The sequence below is a fragment of the Benincasa hispida genome, chromosome 6 (assembly GCF_009727055.1).
Source record: "Benincasa hispida cultivar B227 chromosome 6, ASM972705v1, whole genome shotgun sequence".
NCBI classification, from domain to species: Eukaryota; Viridiplantae; Streptophyta; class Magnoliopsida; order Cucurbitales; family Cucurbitaceae; genus Benincasa; species Benincasa hispida.
In genome coordinates this window covers 20,760,873-20,779,306 of record NC_052354.1, presented here as the reverse complement: position 1 = coordinate 20,779,306, position 18,434 = coordinate 20,760,873, and the positions used below count along the sequence as shown (strand labels likewise).

Below are 18,434 nucleotides of genomic sequence, written 5' to 3'. Positions count from 1 at the left end.
CTATACTGTCAAAAACTACATCTTCTAGTTGAGAATCTGACCTTGCCTAGGGAGTACTAGACTCTCTCTCAGACGTCGTTTCTTGACCCACTGGATCGTTCACCTTTTTTTTCCCACCCTTTAGGGACTTAGACTTATGCATGAACCTTCCCTCTTATTCCCAGAACCTTATGCTCTAATACCAACTTGTCACACCCCCTCCTAGATTACCCTATTAAATTGGAAGAGGATATGACCATGGTAGTTACTAGCCCTACTACCAGCACTCACCACCTTAGCCTTCTAATCTAAATACCAACCTGTTAAATCATTAATAATGTACGCATACAGCATGCCTCCTTAAGGTTCTACATAAGATTATATAAACACATGCATACAGCCATGACATAACATCTATGGGGAAAATATTCACAGTTGAGCCCAAACATCTCTAACAAAGCCCTAGTCCCTCTCAAAATATGTGTACATAAACAGATCATCAACCTAAGTCTTCTTAATAAGCTGGGCCTTTCAGTGGCAAGCAGCAACAGGATCAACCTTGAGGAATCTGACCGCTACCTGTAAATGGAAAACACAGAAAATCTGTGAGCTAGTAGCCTAGTGAGTGATTATAGAATCATATTACACCATGCATTACATCATTATAAACATGTAAATATACCGATGAGCATCTAAAACAACTTTCTCTAAATATAGCATTAAGAACCATTCTTAGACATCACTAAACATCATTATTCCTTACTTGAGAACGAGCCTACAACGCTCTAGCTCCCAACGTCTATTACCTGCCAAGAGACCAATACTTTGGCCTCCCTTTGGTGGTATACGGTCTAGGAGACCCATACTTCGGCCTCTCATTCGGAACTACCTACGTGCACATAGAGTTTTCTAAGTACCGTCATTATCTTAGGTACTATTACCCAGATACCTTCTCCATGTCCTTAGTATCGAGTTATTTCATAACATCAAATTAAGTTTCATTGCTTGTTAATCACACAAGGACTCATTCTATCATAGCTTTCCTCTAGAAAGCATATTTCAACATTAGAAACTTAACTTTTATAATGCTTTCACAACATACCTTAGCCTACGTTAAAACATTTACAAGCTGGGGAAGATTTGTTAAGCTATTCATTAATCATTTGTTGCTCGAGGAAGTATAAATTCATAATCAACATCACTGTAACTTATTTGGCGTTATATGCATAAGTATTAAAAGCATTAAGTTCATTTAGTCACTCATAACTCGTCGGAGCTCTTAACGGTTTATACGCCTCTCTTAGCTTTTCTTGGCCTGAAAGGACATAATTTCCGGTTAATTTCCTTGGAATTCTTAGCAAAATACCTCAAATAGTTCGTTTACTAATGGAACTTTCCTCAACAAGACAATATTGCTAGCGAGATAACCATTATGAGTGAATTCATCCTTATGAGCGAGATCCTCATGAGCGAGATCAAACATTTCTTTAACAAAACTTCAACCTAGCAATACTCACCATACCAATGAGATTCAGCCCAAATTTCTAGCGAGATTTCCTTCTTGAGCGAGATCTTTAGCACAAAATCAGCAAGATTATCATCCTGAGCGAGATCCTCATCCTCTTTATCTCGCTCTCGCTCTCCACGGTGAGCTGTTTGCTTGTTCTTCCCAAGCAACTATCTGCTTATGCACAGATTTCCTACTTCAATTTCAAAAATTCATAACTTAAAATCCAGAACTCTTTTCAAGAAACTTCCTTCTACAAACTTGTTTAGAATTAAGTAACTTTCTTACCTCAAAATTTCAGCTGAAAATTCCTTATAATTTGGCCTGGAGCTTCCAATCTTCACCTCAGGCCCTGATTAATTCGAGATTTTGCCTCTTTTGCAAATTCTTCACTTTTTGTTCTTCTTCTCCTGCAATCTTTCTCTGACAAACTAGATTCTCCCAGCTTTCAAATGGCACCAATTTCACTAAATTTGCTTATGCCAGTTGCCAAAACCAAGCTTTTGAAATTCCTCTTCCTTTTAATCTTCCTGTCGCCTTCCGAATTCAAAAAGTAAATCGCCACATCACCCCATACTTGGTGCCTCTAGCCAAGCCAATTAGTGAGCTTCCTTATTTAATATATTTTTCCTTTCCTTTCTCCATAACTCCTATAAATAAACATAGATTTCCACTTGTTAAATATTTAATATAACATTCCCTTGGCTAAACATGCTTATTTAGGAAACTTAGGGCTCGGGGTTTACACTCCGATTTTGACGTTACCTACGGGAACCAACTCTTTCGATCATCTTAAGTGGCCAACTTTGACCACTAATTCCAGTGAAGACCACCCTCCAACGAAAAAGCTACGACAAAAGCCACTTTCGAGAATCAACTCCAATGAGGACCACCTTTGGTATCCAACTCCGACGATCACCTCAGATAACCACCTCCACCTACCAACTTTATCGATGATCTTCATATGTATCAATCTTTTTTGTTTTCTTTCAAAAGCTATAGGGATCAGTTCCTTTCATGTTTAATTCATGTTTGAGCATTTGTCAAAGAGTAAATGTTAAGCTTGAAATAATCAAATTTAGCCAATTTCTTAATAAAAGTATAGCAAAAATATTATTTAAATCATAGACTAACATTTTACGTGTACACATATTAACAAAAGTTAGGGAAAATTATTGGAGCAAAAATAAAACCCAACTACATTAAAATATATATAAAAAAAAATTAAAAACCATTGAAACAACATGCTGATTATTTAATGGTGAATGTTAATCGAGGCATATATTCCCAAACCAAAGAGAAACAGCGGTTCAAAATATGTATTAGAGTTGTAAAATAAAAAAAACTTGAGGCCAAGTTAAGAACACTTGCATTAAAATAATTCAAAGTGGCATATACTCTTAGCCTAGAGTCAAAGAAAAATTTAACTTTCAATTTTTAATCTTAAATTTAGCAAATGTATTTTGATGCTCCTACTTTGATCTCCATTCTATTGTAGTTCGTATATTTTCAATAAAATTTAAAAATGTCACTAGTATTAGTTTAGTTGATTTAAAAATATATATATATTTTGAAGGATTACATTAATAAAATTTAAAAATGTATTCCCATCATGTTTTTTCATACATGGAAATGATTATTTAACGAAGTTTCATATAAATATGATGTAAGGTTGTTGATCATATAAAAACAATAGTTTGTCCACATCAAGTGTAGTTGTTTTATTTTTTTAGTTGAATGGTGGAACAAAAAATTAATTAAAAAAAAGCATATAAAACTCATTCTTTTTAGGTAAGAAAAAACTATAGCAAATACTTGTAATTCTACCAAACTCACCTATGCAATCCAAATACAGACAATTATCATTACCAACCCAACTCGCCAAACGCATCCTTAGGGCCAAATCACTTATTTAACCTTATCATATCTTGCAAATTATAATTAAAAGCCTATATTAGTAAATTATTAATTTTTTTTTTCAATTACCATTCATACACAAAAATTTTAAATACATTTATTTCAAAGGTTATCCATGTCTTTTAGGCCCCGTTTGATAATAATTTCGATCCCATTTGGTAACCATTTTTATTTTTCTTTTGTCATTTAAAATCAAGCCTATGAACACTACTTCTACCTCCAATTTTCTTCCTTTATTATCTACTTTTCATCAATGGTTTTAAAAATAAAACCAAATTTTGAGAACTAAAAAGATAGCTTTCAATTTTTTTTTTGTTTTTGAAATTTGACTAAGAAATCAACTATTGTACTTAGAAAGATGCAAATCATTGTAAGAATTGTTGATGAAATAAGTTTTTTTTTTTAATTTTAAAAAAACTAAATGTCTTCGTTTTCTATTTTCGAATTTTGAAAATTAAGTTTATTTCCTCCTCATTTATTATAATGATTTGCATATTTCTTAAGTATAATTGTTGAATTCCTAGCCAAATTCCAAAAACAAAACACAAGTTTTTAAAAGTTATTATTTTTTTTCAAAGTTTGGCCTAGTCTTTTAAACCAAAAATAAGATAACAAAAGAAGAATTTTGGATGTGAGAATAGTATCTATAAGTCTAATTTTAAAAAACAAGAAACAAATGACCAATGTCTCATTTGGTAACTATTTCGTTTCCGTTTTTTATTTTTGAAAATTAAAGTTTACATACACTATTTCAATATTTAAATACTTGTTTTTGCTAAAAATTTAACCTAAATCACAGTAAGAAATAAAAAGAAAATAGGCTTAATTTTCAAAAACAAAATAAAAAAACGCAAATAGAGATCAAATGGTAATCGGAGTGAAATAATTTTAAATTATTATTTTTAAGTTTATAATAAATAAAATAGACATATATATATATATATATATATATACGAGTTTACGAATATAAGTTCACAAACTTGTCAGCTTCCCAGTCAATCCCTTCATGTTACTAGGGTTTCCTATTAAACTCTCGAAACCTTATCGACGCGCTTCGGTTTCTTGTGTGTTCCAATATCGCATCTCCAGTAAGAATCAATTCATTTTCCATTCTTATTTTTCCGTTTCGTTTCAATTTTGAATCTCGGTACAATGTTCATGGAGGTGTCAATTACGTTGTGATGATGGCTGAATCATTCTAACCAGAATTTCTACTTTGTAGCTTGCAGGGTTCTTCCGTTTTCGCTGAAACTTGAAGAATATGTACTCGTCTAGAGGCAGTGGTAACTACGGACAGCAATCATCATATGCTGCGCAGACTGGATATGGCCAAAATGTACGCTCTCCGCTTTATTTTCAATTTCTGCACGTCTATCAATGGCTTGATGTTGTATTTGACACCCTATCGTTTGTTGATACGCCTTTTCCGTTTTATATTCAATTTCTTCATGTCTTTAGCATATTAACATTATCTTGATATTTTATTTGGCACCCGTTCGTCGATTCTTGATGTTTTGATACGCTCTCGGTTTTATTTTCAATTTTTGCATGCCTTTCGACCTAAACAATTATCTTGACATTTTATCTTGCACCCAATCGTCGATTCTTGATGTTTTGATACGCTCTCCAGGTTATCATTTGATTTGGTACCCAATAGTCGTGGTGGTTAGAAATTTATACAAGACGTTAGATATGTGATCTATCTAATTCTCTCATGCCCTAAAAACTTGTTTTGTTTTCGTTTATCAAATGTTGTTGACTGAATAATGTTTCTCCATATTCTATTTCCGATTGCCGAGCTCTTACCCATTATTTTGACCTTTTATTTGTCATTTTTTTTTAAAAAAAAGATTTGCCTTCTGAAAATCTAGTATTGATGAATTTTGTGTTAGGGGTTTTTAAGATTCCTTTTATTTCAGCACTCAAAATTGGCTGTTTTAAGGGATGTTAAGAACTAAGGAAATATAAAGTTAGGAAATAATTATTGCCCACATAAGCATAGCCCCTGCGATAAAATAGAATATTGCCAACACGAGCACAGCGGATGTTTGTTCCTTCCCTTGTTTTTGGAGGTTCAAATGCACATATCCCATATTTTTTTGCGCTAAAAAATGGAAATGATTATTGCTTTGTTTTTGTGGGTTCGTAAACCTTTATCACTACTTTCATCCTTGTTCTCATATTATGATCATTTTCTGGTGCTTTTGTAGTTGGGAAGTGTCTTCACTGGGAGTTCTGTTGGGGGACCTGACTCTCAACAGCACTCAGTGGCATCTAGGCACTCTTCAATGTTGGGAGCTTCGCAGGAAGCTGATACTGCTGCATATAGGTCGCATCCATCAAGCACCACTCATTATGGAGGGCAGTATAGTTCTGTGTATAGCTCAGCTGCATTGAGTAGCAAACCGCAGGTTAGGTTCTCACTCATTTAATTGCACGTCCTTGGGACTATTATGTTATTCTGCGTCACATTTTCTATGCCAGTGAGTTTCTTTGCCTAAATTGACTGGGATATGGGGAATTGGGTTTCTTCATATGAAAGAGTTGACAATCATCATGGTATCTGTTCAAACGTTCAGTTCATGTTTTGGTGGAGATTTAGTGTCATTTTCCTTGAGCTTGCTCTCTTTCCAATGTCGTGTTCTTGTGAAACTTATCGAGTAGTTTATCAAGATTCATTCCATTTGGTCTTTAAATATCCCCACCTTCTTATGAAGAGGTAAGCTGGTTACAAATTGGTGTCTGTTAAAAAATTGGAGTGCCTCTTAATTAACTTTGGTAAAAGATAGTTCCTGACTAACTTAACAACGTAGCAACCTTCACAATAAAGATGGAATGGACCAATTATATGATACAGTAAAAATTGGTGATTGCAAAGGATATGATTGCAACATATAAAATATGCATTCTACATTCATTTTCCTTTTTTGTAACAAGAAACAAAACTTTTTTGATTGAAAAGATAGAAAGGAGTACAAAAATTTCGAAGTCTGCAAAATGTAGACTGAGACTTGACAAAAAACAGTGTTGACTGAGAAAGATTAAAAGAAAAAAAAAGAAAAGGAAAGACTGAAGATTGTGCTCCTATAAGAGAAGCCCCTTAAAGTTATTGAAAATATCATTAATAAAAAGCTAACAGGAATATTATATAATGAATTCCAAGGAGAATCCTTGATCTTGATTAATTCAAAATGGCCTACAGCATCAAGGAACTGATTCAAATTTATTTGATTTCTTTCAAACCAAATTTCCCAACGGTTTGCCTCAATAACATTAATCCATTGTGTGGAAGAGACAGACTGGAAAGGAGATGCTAAATAATTGAGCTGTAATCTTTACAGCTAATCTAACTCATATGTTATTGATGGAAAAAGAAAACAACCTTGTTGTTGGGGTAGAGGAAACTCCCTCCTAAGAAAACTATTGCACGAGAGGCACCATATAGGTTGATTGATTATAGAAGGGGTGCTATTTCCCCCAAAAAACAGAAGATTTTTGTGAGACACTTCAACATGTTATCAATAATGGATGACATTGCTATAACTATTCATAGACTTAAATCTGCAGTAAGAGAGCACCATTTTGAGTTTCGTTCTAACCAAAAATGCCACAAACAAGTACTAATTGCACACCCAGAGATGATGAAGGTGGCTTCGAGGTTTTTTCCTGATTGAAAGTTGAGGGGTAAGCCTTGAGTGCCTCATTTTAAATAGGAATGAAATCATTTATTGAAAAATATTGTATACCTAGTGCTGTAGTATTCTTATTTTAAAACCACATCAACTTCTAAAATTATCATTGAAAACAAAACCTAAAAGATTAGGAAAATAGACTAAGACTGCCAAACAATATTGAGAAAAAATGAAGGAAAAAATTGGGAAAAAGAAATTAGAAGAAAGGATGCTAAACTCATCATTCACGTGTTCCTTTATTGTCAGGTTTGTTTTTGTGTTACTTCTTCATGTGCTTGACGGATCAAGTGCTCAATTAGCTCTTTAAAAAAATTGGTAAAAGCACGCGGACACTTCAGAAACTATTTGCAAAAATAGGCTTTCTTTAGGCCTTTATTGGGGTCTGTCTGTTCAAAAAAATGCAGCAACTATAGGGTTGGGTTGCAAAGAGACACAACACGCTACCACAAGGAAATTGGATATAATGAAGATACATGTATGATAAAAGAAAAATTTCTGTTTATATCTAAATAAAGACCAAAAATCAATCCAAAATAAGAAAATACATATTCTAAACCATTTTTCTATCATAAAAAAATCTTAATTGAAAAAACATATACTTCTATCTAAATCGTTATTATTTCTTTTCAAATTATTTGGATGGTTATGATTCTTGGTTCTCTTGAATCCAAGGTGGTGACGTGGCAATGTCACTTATCATTAATGTGTTGCGTCTCTTTTTCTACATTATTGTATCTTGCGCGTTACACTCTTTTCATTATTCCAATGAAGAGACGTAACCCATTAAAGATAACAAAAAATAGCCATATTTTTGCAAATAATTTCAAAATGTCCACGTTCTTACTATTTTTGTAAAGAGCTCTAATGGAGTGCTTAGTCCTGAGCTTGACTTGATTCACATGTTACCAAAGCCTATTTGGGTTGAGAATTTCTTACTAGAATCATGAATATTGGTTTAATGCATTACCCCCTTTGGATGGCTTGGTGACTGTGGTCATAACATAATCTATGGCCATTTGAATATGAGTTTTGAGGACATTAACTTTTCTTTGTAGATGGTTAAGTCGTGGCATCTGTGAGTTATCAATTAGTGTTTTTTCCATTTATAATGATGTTTGATATTGGAATTCCATATTACATCTTGCATTAGATGTTTCTTTATCATCTTAACTATCTCTCTCACTTCCATTAGTATCGTCAGTTTCTTATTCAGAGCAAAAGTTAGTTGGGATGCAGCCTTGTGGGCCATCCTTAGGTCTCACAAATTTGCGGTAGATGAATAATTGAGATCTCATTTTTACCCAACATTGATGCTAAATTATTAATCTATTTTTCCAATTACAGGGCCCTCCACTGACTGCCAAAGGGACCAGTGTTCCATCAGCTTTGGAAGGTCGGGGAGGCTATGCCTCAGCCATTTCTGATTCCCCCAAGTTTCTGTCAAGTGACTATATATCATCTTCAAACCATGGTTATGGTCATAGAACTGATCAGTTGTTCACTGAAAAGGTTACTGAGTATCCTACTCTTGATAGGCGGCAATACAGTGAACGTCAGAGTGCTTACTTAGGGAGGGATTTGAACACTGATGCAGCTGGGCGATTTTCTGAATCTTCTGTTGGTTTTGGACATCAACGTCATGTATGGTTTCTGTAGGAATTTTTTGGGGTCATATGTTGTTAATTCCTCAATTCTTCCTTTGCAGAAAATTATGAGCTTTGGATGATCTGTTTAGGTGTGGTGTTCTCATGATGGTATTCTTTCTCTGTTGTGTTCTAACAGGCTGACTCGTATGACCGTGTGGATCAGATGTCACTGCTTCGTCAAGAGCAGTTGCTAAAAACTCAATCTCTGCAATCAGATGCCCTTGATGGGAGCTCAAGGTACAGTCTTTTGGTCAGCACATTTTTATGTTGCAATCAGTCAAGGTTGGCTTATTTTTTCTATGGAAATTTGGAAGTTTGTGATTATATGACTCGTCCAATATTCAAAACGATAAAACAGCTAAATTCTTCAGTTTTTTCATTCTGCTTTTATTGGTGTTAGTCTATAGAATGAATAAGATGAAAGTCTGTTTCTTATGACGCTAAGTAGCGGGACATTTCTGGCAGACAAAATGATTATCTTGCAGCAAAAGCTGCTGCTAGTCGTCACTCAACCCAAGAACTTCTCTCTTATGGAGGAGTAAGAGTAGATGCTGATCCTCGCAATGTGTCCGTGCTTAATTCTTCTTATAGTGGGCAACATTCGACATCAATTTTAGGAGCTGCTCCGCGTAGAAATGTGGATGAACTTATCTACTCCCAGAGTTCATCAAATCCAGGTTATGGAGTGAGCTTGCCACCAGGTAGAGACTATGCTGCAGGGAAAGGGCTTCATGGAACTTCTCTTGAGTCAGATTATTCAGGCAGTATGTTGACACATAGTAGCCATCCAAGGATTGACGAACACAAAGATGATAGAGCTGGTTATCTTCGTGAATTCGAGCTTAGAGAGGAGGAACGTCGGAGGGAGCGTTTTCGCATTAGAGAGAAAGAAAGAGAAAGGGAGAAGGCACGAGAACGCGAACGTGAACGGGAACGAGAACGGGAACGAGAGCGGGAACGAGAACGACGAGAACGTGAACGTGAAAGAGAAAGAGAACGAGAAAGAGAACGGGAAAGAGAGCGGATCTTGGAAAGACAGAAAGAAAGAGACAGAGAATTCAAACGTGGGCTTGAAATTAGGCGCGAACGCACTCCACCAAGAGTTTCTAAGGACAGACGTGGTTCCTCTTTGACGAAGGAGGGGAGACCACTACGCCGAGATTCTCCACATTATGAAGCTTTGCATAGGTGGATCTTGATGTTTATTTTTGACCCTCCTATAGTTCCCCATGCAGAATCTTTTGTTGGTCCATTATAACTAACTCAGTGTTCTTTAATGCTGAAGGCAACACTCACCCGTTAAAGAAAAAAGGAGAGAATATGTCTGCAAGGTAAAAAGATCTGGAGCTCAGTCATTCAATGATTTTGACGAGATATATCCCATTAAATATCTGGTTCCTTCCTGTTCGTAGTTTAGGGACTGGACTGGACTTTATCGGATTTAATTCGCGTTTGCTCCAGATTTTCTCCATCTTATTCTTTCCTTTGCTTCTTGACCTGGAATTAGTGTTGAGTCCTAAAATTATCTAAACCCTTGTTTGTCTCCCTCTCTTTTATATTGTTGGTTCTGATTCAGTGTTTCTTCACTTCCCAGAATTTGTTTTCTGATTTGTTTTTTCATTGGTTGCTTGGATTCCATTTGTTCGTTTCCTTCCTTGACAAAAAGCAAGGGTTTGTCAATAATAAGCCCAGTTTCTTCTCCTTCCTTCTCTATGTCCTTACACTTGAGTTTCTTCATGTTCCCAAAAGTTTCTCTTGCATTCATTTTCTTTTTCAGCCCGCCATTTGCTCCTCCAAGATTCTATTTGTTCATTGCGTACCTTGACTTTCCCACTCTTCTGGAACAAATTACCGTGATACTTTTTTTAATTTGATTTTTTTGCAATTGTGATATATTACCTATCATGAAGCGTTTTCATGTTCTTCATTGGTTCCACTTGGTTTCCATTTGCTCATTGTCTTCCTTGAATCCCCATTCTTCTGGAACAAGCTGCTTTTGAGGCATATAGTTCGTTTTGCAATTGTGATGTAATCATGCATTGTTTTTGGGAGCAGCGTGGCCAATCTTCTGAGCTCCTGGAATATATTAGGAGTCAATCTTTATCTTGTGCTTCCGTTGTTTATCCCAAAAAGACTGGAATGAAATTTCTTTTTGGTTTTAATTTGACTTGAATGATTGTTAATGTTTCTCTTATTTGTAATAGTTGAGTAAGAACATGTTAGGATGGTAATAATCTCATGAAAGCAAATTGTTTTTACTACTCCATGGAAATTGTTTCTCTGTTCTTTGTAGCTGTCTTCTTGCTTTTGCATTTCTTTTGCTGTTGCAACCAATGATTTTCTGTTGTGATTCTTGCCTTTCCCCGGCCCTTTGTGGATATTAATTATCATTACTTGCAGGTGTATGCACACAGTTTAGTAGATTTACAACGGGATTATCTGTCATTAGAAAAGCGATATCCCCGACTCTTCATATCCCCAGAGTTTTCGAAGGTTCACAATTATACGTGTTTTAGGAGTTTTCATTAATTGATTGATGGTAGATCTTTGGACCTGATGTTTTTAACTAATCTAGGTTATTGTGAATTGGCCCAAGGAGAAACTCAACCTTTCCATTCATACGCCTGTCAGGTATTTATTTCTTCCTTGTGTAGTTTGAAACTTTTCTTGTAACTTCTTGGGGAGTGCATTGTAATAAAGTTCATGCACATTTTTGTCTCCCTCCCTTTTCCTTTTGTCAAAGTTGAGGGTCGGAAATTATATTATATGGCCCCATTTGGGTTGAGCATTTTATTTCTGCCTATTTTATGCATGTCTGTGTCCATGCTTATTCTGCATCAAGCATAAGCTGCAGCTTTATTTTTTGTTTTCTTCTATTGCTGGTTCTGCCACTTTGATGGAGCTTCTGAGTTTTATGGAAAAAACCATAAGGATAGGTTTCGTTTAATTCATTTAGGACTCTGGCATGATAAAAAACAGAAATTCAACCTTTCTCCTATTTTTTCAACGTTATATAATAAACAGTAACTTGAGCATCCGTTCCTCTTTGCATACTTATTAGTTATTACCTGTGGATGTTATGTTGTGAGTTTTGAATGATTGTTTGTTGATCAAAGAGTGTATTAGGAAAGAATAAGTACCAATCTAATAGTAATGCATCCTTGTTGCTACAGTTTTGAGCATGATTTTATTGAAGAAGGGACTGTATCTAGCTCAAAAGAGCATTCCGATGAGCTTATGGCTAGAGAACCTGATAAACCAGATCATGTCAATACAGTATGGAATGTGAAGGTGGGTTGCTAGGAACTTGTTTTTGATGTTTACTACAATCACTCTGTTTCTCATAGAATTCCCTTTATGTTCTTGTGCCTTCTGCAAACCGTGCTTTGATTTCGTGTGTTATTCAAGGAAGTATAATCTGCTGGTCAATTATGCCCTTGCCTTCTTTAATGATCCTTTTCTACTTGTAACATCTCCTTGGAAATTAAGTATTTTCCCTAATATATATATCATTACAAATGTTAAAATACAAATTTATTTCCCTGAATGATGTATATATTGAAGATCTAAGGATAAGGTAATGTTTTCTTTGGTGATATGCTTATTGCTGTTTTCTGTTACACTGTGAATGGAGGAGAAATGATGCTTTATGGACCATACTTTACTGATAAGAACAGGTCCTAGTACTACACTTGATCTTAACTGGAGGGCTGAGAAAGGTACTTTTATGGACCGAATTTTGGGAACCCTGCACTGAGCATTGAAGATTAACTATGCTACTAGTCACCTATATAAGTTGAAGTGGATGCTCATGCATCATAGTAGAACATGCATTAATTCACAAAAAATGACCGATCATTGTACATGAACTACTTTATAGTTGGTGGAAAATACACTTCGGTATCTGTACATATTTTTCCTCATTGAGGTTGACCATTTTAGTTTTTATTCCTATCTCTTTCATTTTGAATTTAAAGTAGGTGAAGGAAAATTAGTTTAGTACCCTGCTGCTCATTTATCTTTTTTATCGTTTGGTTCAGGTTATTTTGATGAGTGGTATCAGTAAGAATGCTCTTGAGGAGTTGTCATCTGAGAGAAGTTTGGACGACCGCATACCCCACTTTTGCAATATCCTTAGGTTTGCAATTCTTAAGAAAGACCGCAGTTTCATGGCAATTGGTGGTCCATGGCAATCGTCTGATGGTGGTGATCCTTCAGTTGATGATGATGCTTTAGTGCGAACGGCCCTTAGGTTTGTGTTGTGTGCTCCCTATGTTTGTATGTGAGAAAGAGCATTGCTGCTTTGTCTTACTTGTGCCTTCTTTATGTCCAGATATGCAAAGGATGTTACACAACTAGACTTGCAAAACTGCCACCACTGGAATCGTTTCTTAGAGGTCATATTTATAATACTTTTAAACCTGATTGTGTCTGTTAGCTGTATGTTGAGTATATAACTTCGTTTATTTTTTGTAATTAAAGAGCTGACACTTGAAGGTATTTGTCTCATCAGATACATTATGATAGATATGGCAAGGATGGGGTTTTCAGCCATAAAGAAGTCTCGGTACTATTTGTTCCAGATTTATCTGATTGTCTCCCTTCACTAAATATGTGGAAGGAACAATGGCTTGCACACAAAAAGGCTATTGCTGATCGAGAGCGCCATATTGCACCAAAAAAGGAGGTTTGTGTTTCTATTGTTTTGTTCTAAGTAGAAGCTTTCATGAACATTGAGGCATATTATTATTCTTCCGCTTTTTATTTGAAGAGCTTATGGCTGTTAGCTGTTACCTGTTAATGAAAAACAAGTTTTTAAATGTGTGTAATACAACTTGGGCCGGAACTTTCTAAAAGATGAGGATGATATTCCAGCTGTTGTGTCATTATTGAGACGAACTTTTGATAGGACGAAGAGATGACCAAGCATGAATTAATATTATGAATTTCTTATATATGAATGACTGGAATCTGTATATACAACTTACCTTCTCTGTCATTGAACATTCATATCCTTTCAAGTCCTGTTGTTCAAAGATTTGGTATTGTGTGCCTTTTCAAATATAAGTTATTTATTTGCGTTATGTGGGTAAGTTCATGCTGCATTGCTTTAAAGAAAATATTGGTCATGGGGATGGCTTGCTATACTTTAAATTAAAGTTTCTTGTGGGACCACAGTTTTGTTTAGTCATTTACAGATTCATTTCCTTGTCCTTCCAATCCTTGGTTAACATGGTTGCCTTGGACTCATGTTAAGTTCTTAAAAGTTGAAATCTCAAATATCCAAGGAAGCAAAGGAAGGGAAGGAAGGTACTTTTCTTTTGCTTATCTACTTAAAAGACACTATTGACTTTATTATTTACTACTAAAATGTTATCATCCCCTACTTTTCTGTTGCTTATCTACTTAAAAGACACTATTGACTTTATTATATTTACTACTAAAATGTTAACATTCCCTTGCTATTTATTTTCGTAGTCAAAGAAATGGAATCAACAAAAGATACTAAAATCATTGATAAGCTTGAAAAAGAGCAACACTGTGTGTCAACCAGGCAAACCGACATAGATAAAAAGGAAAAGAGTGACAAAGGGGACAAAGGGAATACATCCGAGGGAAGGGGTAATGCAAGTAGCACAAAACTTGAAAGCAAGGATGCAGAAGAAAGAGGCAAGGAACCTCAAAATGTTGAGAAACCAGATCAAGGAGAAGTAGCTGGTGGTACACAGAAAAGTGGCACTGTGAAATCTGGAAAAAAGAAGATTGTCAAGAAAATTGTCAAACAAAAGGCCAAAACAGTTGGTGATGCAGCCAGCAAGAAAAATGACAAACTGGATGAAAAGGTTGATGGAGAGCAGAACTCTGACATTCCATCGGATCAACCTTCAAATGATGCTGCGGCTGTCAAGACACCTGGAAAGAAAAAAGTAATTAAACGGGTGGGAAAAATTCCTCACAATGAAAAAACTAAAGATGTACTTCCGAAAGTAGAAAACGAAATGGACTGCTCTGAGGATAAGTCTAAGGATAATTCAGATCCTAATGCAACAGTAGGTCAAGATGCTGTTGTGAGAACGACGGTGAAAAAGAAAGTAATTAAGAGGGTACCTAAAAAGAAAGTTACTGTCGAGGAAGCTTCTAAAAAAGGTGAAGATGGTGATGGGAGCGAGAAGAAGGTTACAACAGATGAAACACAGAATGTAGAGAAGTCCACTACAGATGATAAACAAGAAAAGATTCCTAAATCAAAGTCGATATCGCCTACTATGTTAAAACGGCGTGATTCCGTAAATTTGAAGAAGGGTGAGAAAGAGCCTGTGAAGAATGACAAGGAAACTGGCAAGGAAATTGGTCCTGTGACCAATTTGGCTGACAAACAAAAAGTTGGTGAGAAAGATAGTAGTGATGGAAAGAGAGAAAAGTCTAAAGATGGTGAACAATCAAAAGATGAGAAAGAGAAAATGGGTAAAGATGAGTCTAGAAGCAAACCAAACAAAGAATCAAAAGAAAAGAGAAAGTCTGAAGAACCTCCTCGACATCCTGGGCTGATACTACAAACAAAATGGAGCAAGGATTCCAAAGTAGGTTCATTTTAGCCAGATGCATTTACATTAATAACTAAGGTGCATCCTATAACAGCATGTCTTAATTGTATCTCGTTTTAATTGTGCAATACAGTGTCGATCATTGTCACTTTCCCTTGACTCGCTCTTGGAGTATACGGACAAAGACATTGAAGAATCAACATTTGAGGTAGCAGCAAGGAAGATTTTCATTGCCTTCTCTTCCTAAAGTTCTTTTTATTGAAGTTCTCGATTTACTGATTGAATGCAATATTTACTGGTTTATTGCCTACTTATGTTGCATTTTCTTTTTCCTTTTCAGCTTTCACTCTTTGCCGAGTCACTCTATGAAATGCTTCAGTATCAGATGGGATCCCGTATTTTAACTTTCCTCCAGGTTGCATGAGCCTTTGAGGCAGTTAAATTATTGTTCCTGATGGTATTAATTTTTTTTTTTTTAATATTTATTCTATTTTTTATTTTGGCATAGAAATTGCGTGTCAAGTTTGTGGCAAAGAGAAATCAACGAAAACGGCAACGGGAGGAAATCCACAAGGAAGACAATAAAAAATCATCACCAAAACGACCAAAGACTACCGACATTCCTATTGAAAATAAATCTGTGGAACCAGAATCATTAAGTCTGTCTCAAGCAGATGCCGGAACACCTGCAGTGGAGGGGAATGACTCGGCTGGTCATGTTGATGAGACGAAGATGGAAACTGAAACAGATTACGGTGAGGAGCCTGAAGAAGACCCTGAGGAAGATCCTGAAGAATACGAGGAACTCGATGACACAAGTTCTCAACACAATTCATCTAATGAGGCATCTTCCTTCTCTCTCTTCTCCACCCCCACCCCCCCACCACAGAATCATTTGGAAGGAACTGTTTGCTTATTTTGGAAATTTTAATGAAATTAAGTTAATGATTTGAGGCGGGACAATCTCTCAGAAAGCATGTGTAGGGCTCTGAAGTGTGTGGTGTGCCTGTGCTCTTCTACTTTATTATTATTATTATTATTTTCTTGTAATTTATCTTTTATATCTCTAATGTATTGTATTCTATATTTTATATCTCTTATGTATAGAGTTTAATTATTCTATAAAATTCTATTTCATGAGACAATATTTTGAAACAGTCTGTTTTACTTGTGGTAATAGAATGAAGCTGATGCTACAGTTGAAACCAATGATGAAGAGGATACTACAATGGGAACCAATGAAGAGGATGCTAAGACTGAATTGAACGAAGAGGCAAAGACAGCAGCAGCCAATGTAGAGCCTGAAAATGTTGCAGGAAGTCAACGTGAAGAAGAAGCCAAGGGGTCAAACCCGGAGGGTGTTAGCAAGAAAACAACGGAGTCCGATAAAAGAGGGGTGGAGGTGGAGATGAAGAAGAAAGAAGTTTCACCTCCCAAAGAGGCAGTGGTAGACAAGGAGCTACTACAGGTGCTTTACCAATCTTCCAACCTAACTCTTTTGCGGAAAGCTTACTTTTACATTCTTGCTGATTTTGGTTCTCTGAAACAGGCTTTCAGGTTCTTCGATCGAAACCTAGTTGGCTATATTCGGGTAAATTTAATTGTTCTTTGGATTTTGCTTTTTCTGTTGGTTGTATCTCACATATATACATACAAGGAAAGGAAGAAAGAACTAGAGATTTTCACATCATGAAATTAAAAACTGGATTTCGTGTTGTTATCTATCAGGTTGAAGACATGAGAATGGTTATCCACAATATGGGGAAGTTCCTTTCTCACAGGGATGTAAAGGTAAAAAGCCAGTTTGTTAGTAGCTTAAAACCGAATTTATCATTCAATTTACTTGGTGGATACAAATTTGATAATGATGTTTTTTTTTTTTTTTTTTTTTTTGTTTTTTTTTGTTTAACCCATAAATCTATATATTATTATATATATATATCAGGAGCTTGTTCACAGTGCACTGTTGGAGAGCAATACTGGAAGAGATGATCGGATCCTTTATGGCAAACTAGTACGAATGTCCGACATTTGAAATTGTAGTATGGAGCATTCACTCAGATTTATTATTTTTTTGTTAATTTTGACTTTTTTTTTTGCCTGAAACTTTGAATATTTGGGCAGTTTTGAAATTATCTATGTTCATATTTAGATCGAAACTTTTCAACGGTTGGAGATAAATGTGATTGTAGTTTATTTAAATGAGATTAAAAAAAAAAATCACTTGGCATAATTAGTCAATTCGTTCCTAACTTTATGTTGAGTTTTTCTTTTTCCCCTCAACGGATAGTTTTTAAAACGTTTATTGTACTATGGTTGAATTTTTAGTCCATTCGTTTTTTAAAAAATAAATTTTTAGAAGTTTTTTTCCCCCAATATTTGGTTTGGATTTTTAAATCATTAAGAAAAATAAATTGAAAGGGAGTGAAAGTAGTGTCTATGCCTAATTTTAAAAAACGAAAAATAAAAAAGGAAATGATTAAGTTAGGTTTTAATAATTTTAATTTAAAAAATGCAGTATTGTCGTTATTTACCATTTAACCATAAGTTTCCATTTTAAATTTACTCAACCATTTGTATCTTGGAAATAGAAAAAGCTTTTCAGGTTTGTTTTATTTATGAATTTTAATTTCAATTTAGAAATACACTACTAATTTATGTGACTCTGACTTTAAATTTGACTAAACCATACAGTTCTTTCTAAACTGTTAACTTGTGTGGTTCGATTGATGTAAAAGAAAAGCAAGCATGGGGACATCACCCCCTTACAAAGTTAACAAACAAAATTATATGCTTCCTATTCCTTATTATAAGAGATGATGGTTCCGTTGAAGATAATAATGAGAAAAAGAGGGATTCAAATAATGCTTATACCTATTCGAAAGCAAATGAATATCATATTCAACATCTATTCGATCTTCTATGAACTTTTTTCAAAGTTATATTTCTATGACCAATGTGAAGATGATGAATACAATTGAAGGTCTCAAAATGTGTTTAAGGTTTAAAAAAAAACTGTCTAAGCTTTTTTCATAGATTGTTTTTACGAAAACCGTATTAAACACAAATTTTCGTATATTAATCTAGGTGGTTCAACTCAATAAAAACAATTTGTGCTATGAGAATGAGCAAATTTATCTTATTTTAT

At 35.0% G+C, this 18,434-nt stretch overlaps 1 protein-coding gene across 1 annotated transcript; it reads left to right on the top strand.

The window, feature by feature from the left end:
- The first annotated feature begins 4,369 nt into the window (after positions 1-4,369).
- On the top strand, positions 4,370-17,527 carry LOC120079378 (protein SHORT ROOT IN SALT MEDIUM 1). The gene is made up of 22 exons (XM_039033541.1): positions 4,370-4,491; positions 4,626-4,739; positions 5,614-5,814; positions 8,440-8,736; positions 8,878-8,978; positions 9,207-9,929; positions 10,027-10,072; positions 11,142-11,234; positions 11,317-11,372; positions 11,915-12,032; positions 12,782-12,993; positions 13,075-13,138; positions 13,255-13,428; positions 14,021-14,051; positions 14,220-15,322; positions 15,420-15,494; positions 15,627-15,701; positions 15,795-16,130; positions 16,467-16,754; positions 16,836-16,877; positions 17,015-17,077; positions 17,232-17,527. The coding sequence occupies exons 2-22, from the start codon at positions 4,665-4,667 to the stop codon at positions 17,319-17,321; spliced, it is 4,263 nt and encodes a 1,420-aa protein (XP_038889469.1). The 5' UTR covers positions 4,370-4,491; positions 4,626-4,664; the 3' UTR covers positions 17,322-17,527.
- The last annotated feature ends 907 nt before the right edge of the window (positions 17,528-18,434 follow it).

Excerpts from the sequence above, each read along its gene's own strand:
- LOC120079378 (XM_039033541.1), top strand. The coding sequence starts at position 4,665 with ATGTACTCGTCTAGAGGCAGTGGTAACTACGGACAGCAATCATCATAT. Across the intron at positions 13,139-13,254 it reads ACTGGAATCGTTTCTTAGAG|ATACATTATGATAGATATGG; the intron begins GTCATATTTATA and ends TTGTCTCATCAG. Across the intron at positions 17,078-17,231 it reads TTTCTCACAGGGATGTAAAG|GAGCTTGTTCACAGTGCACT; the intron begins GTAAAAAGCCAG and ends TATATATATCAG.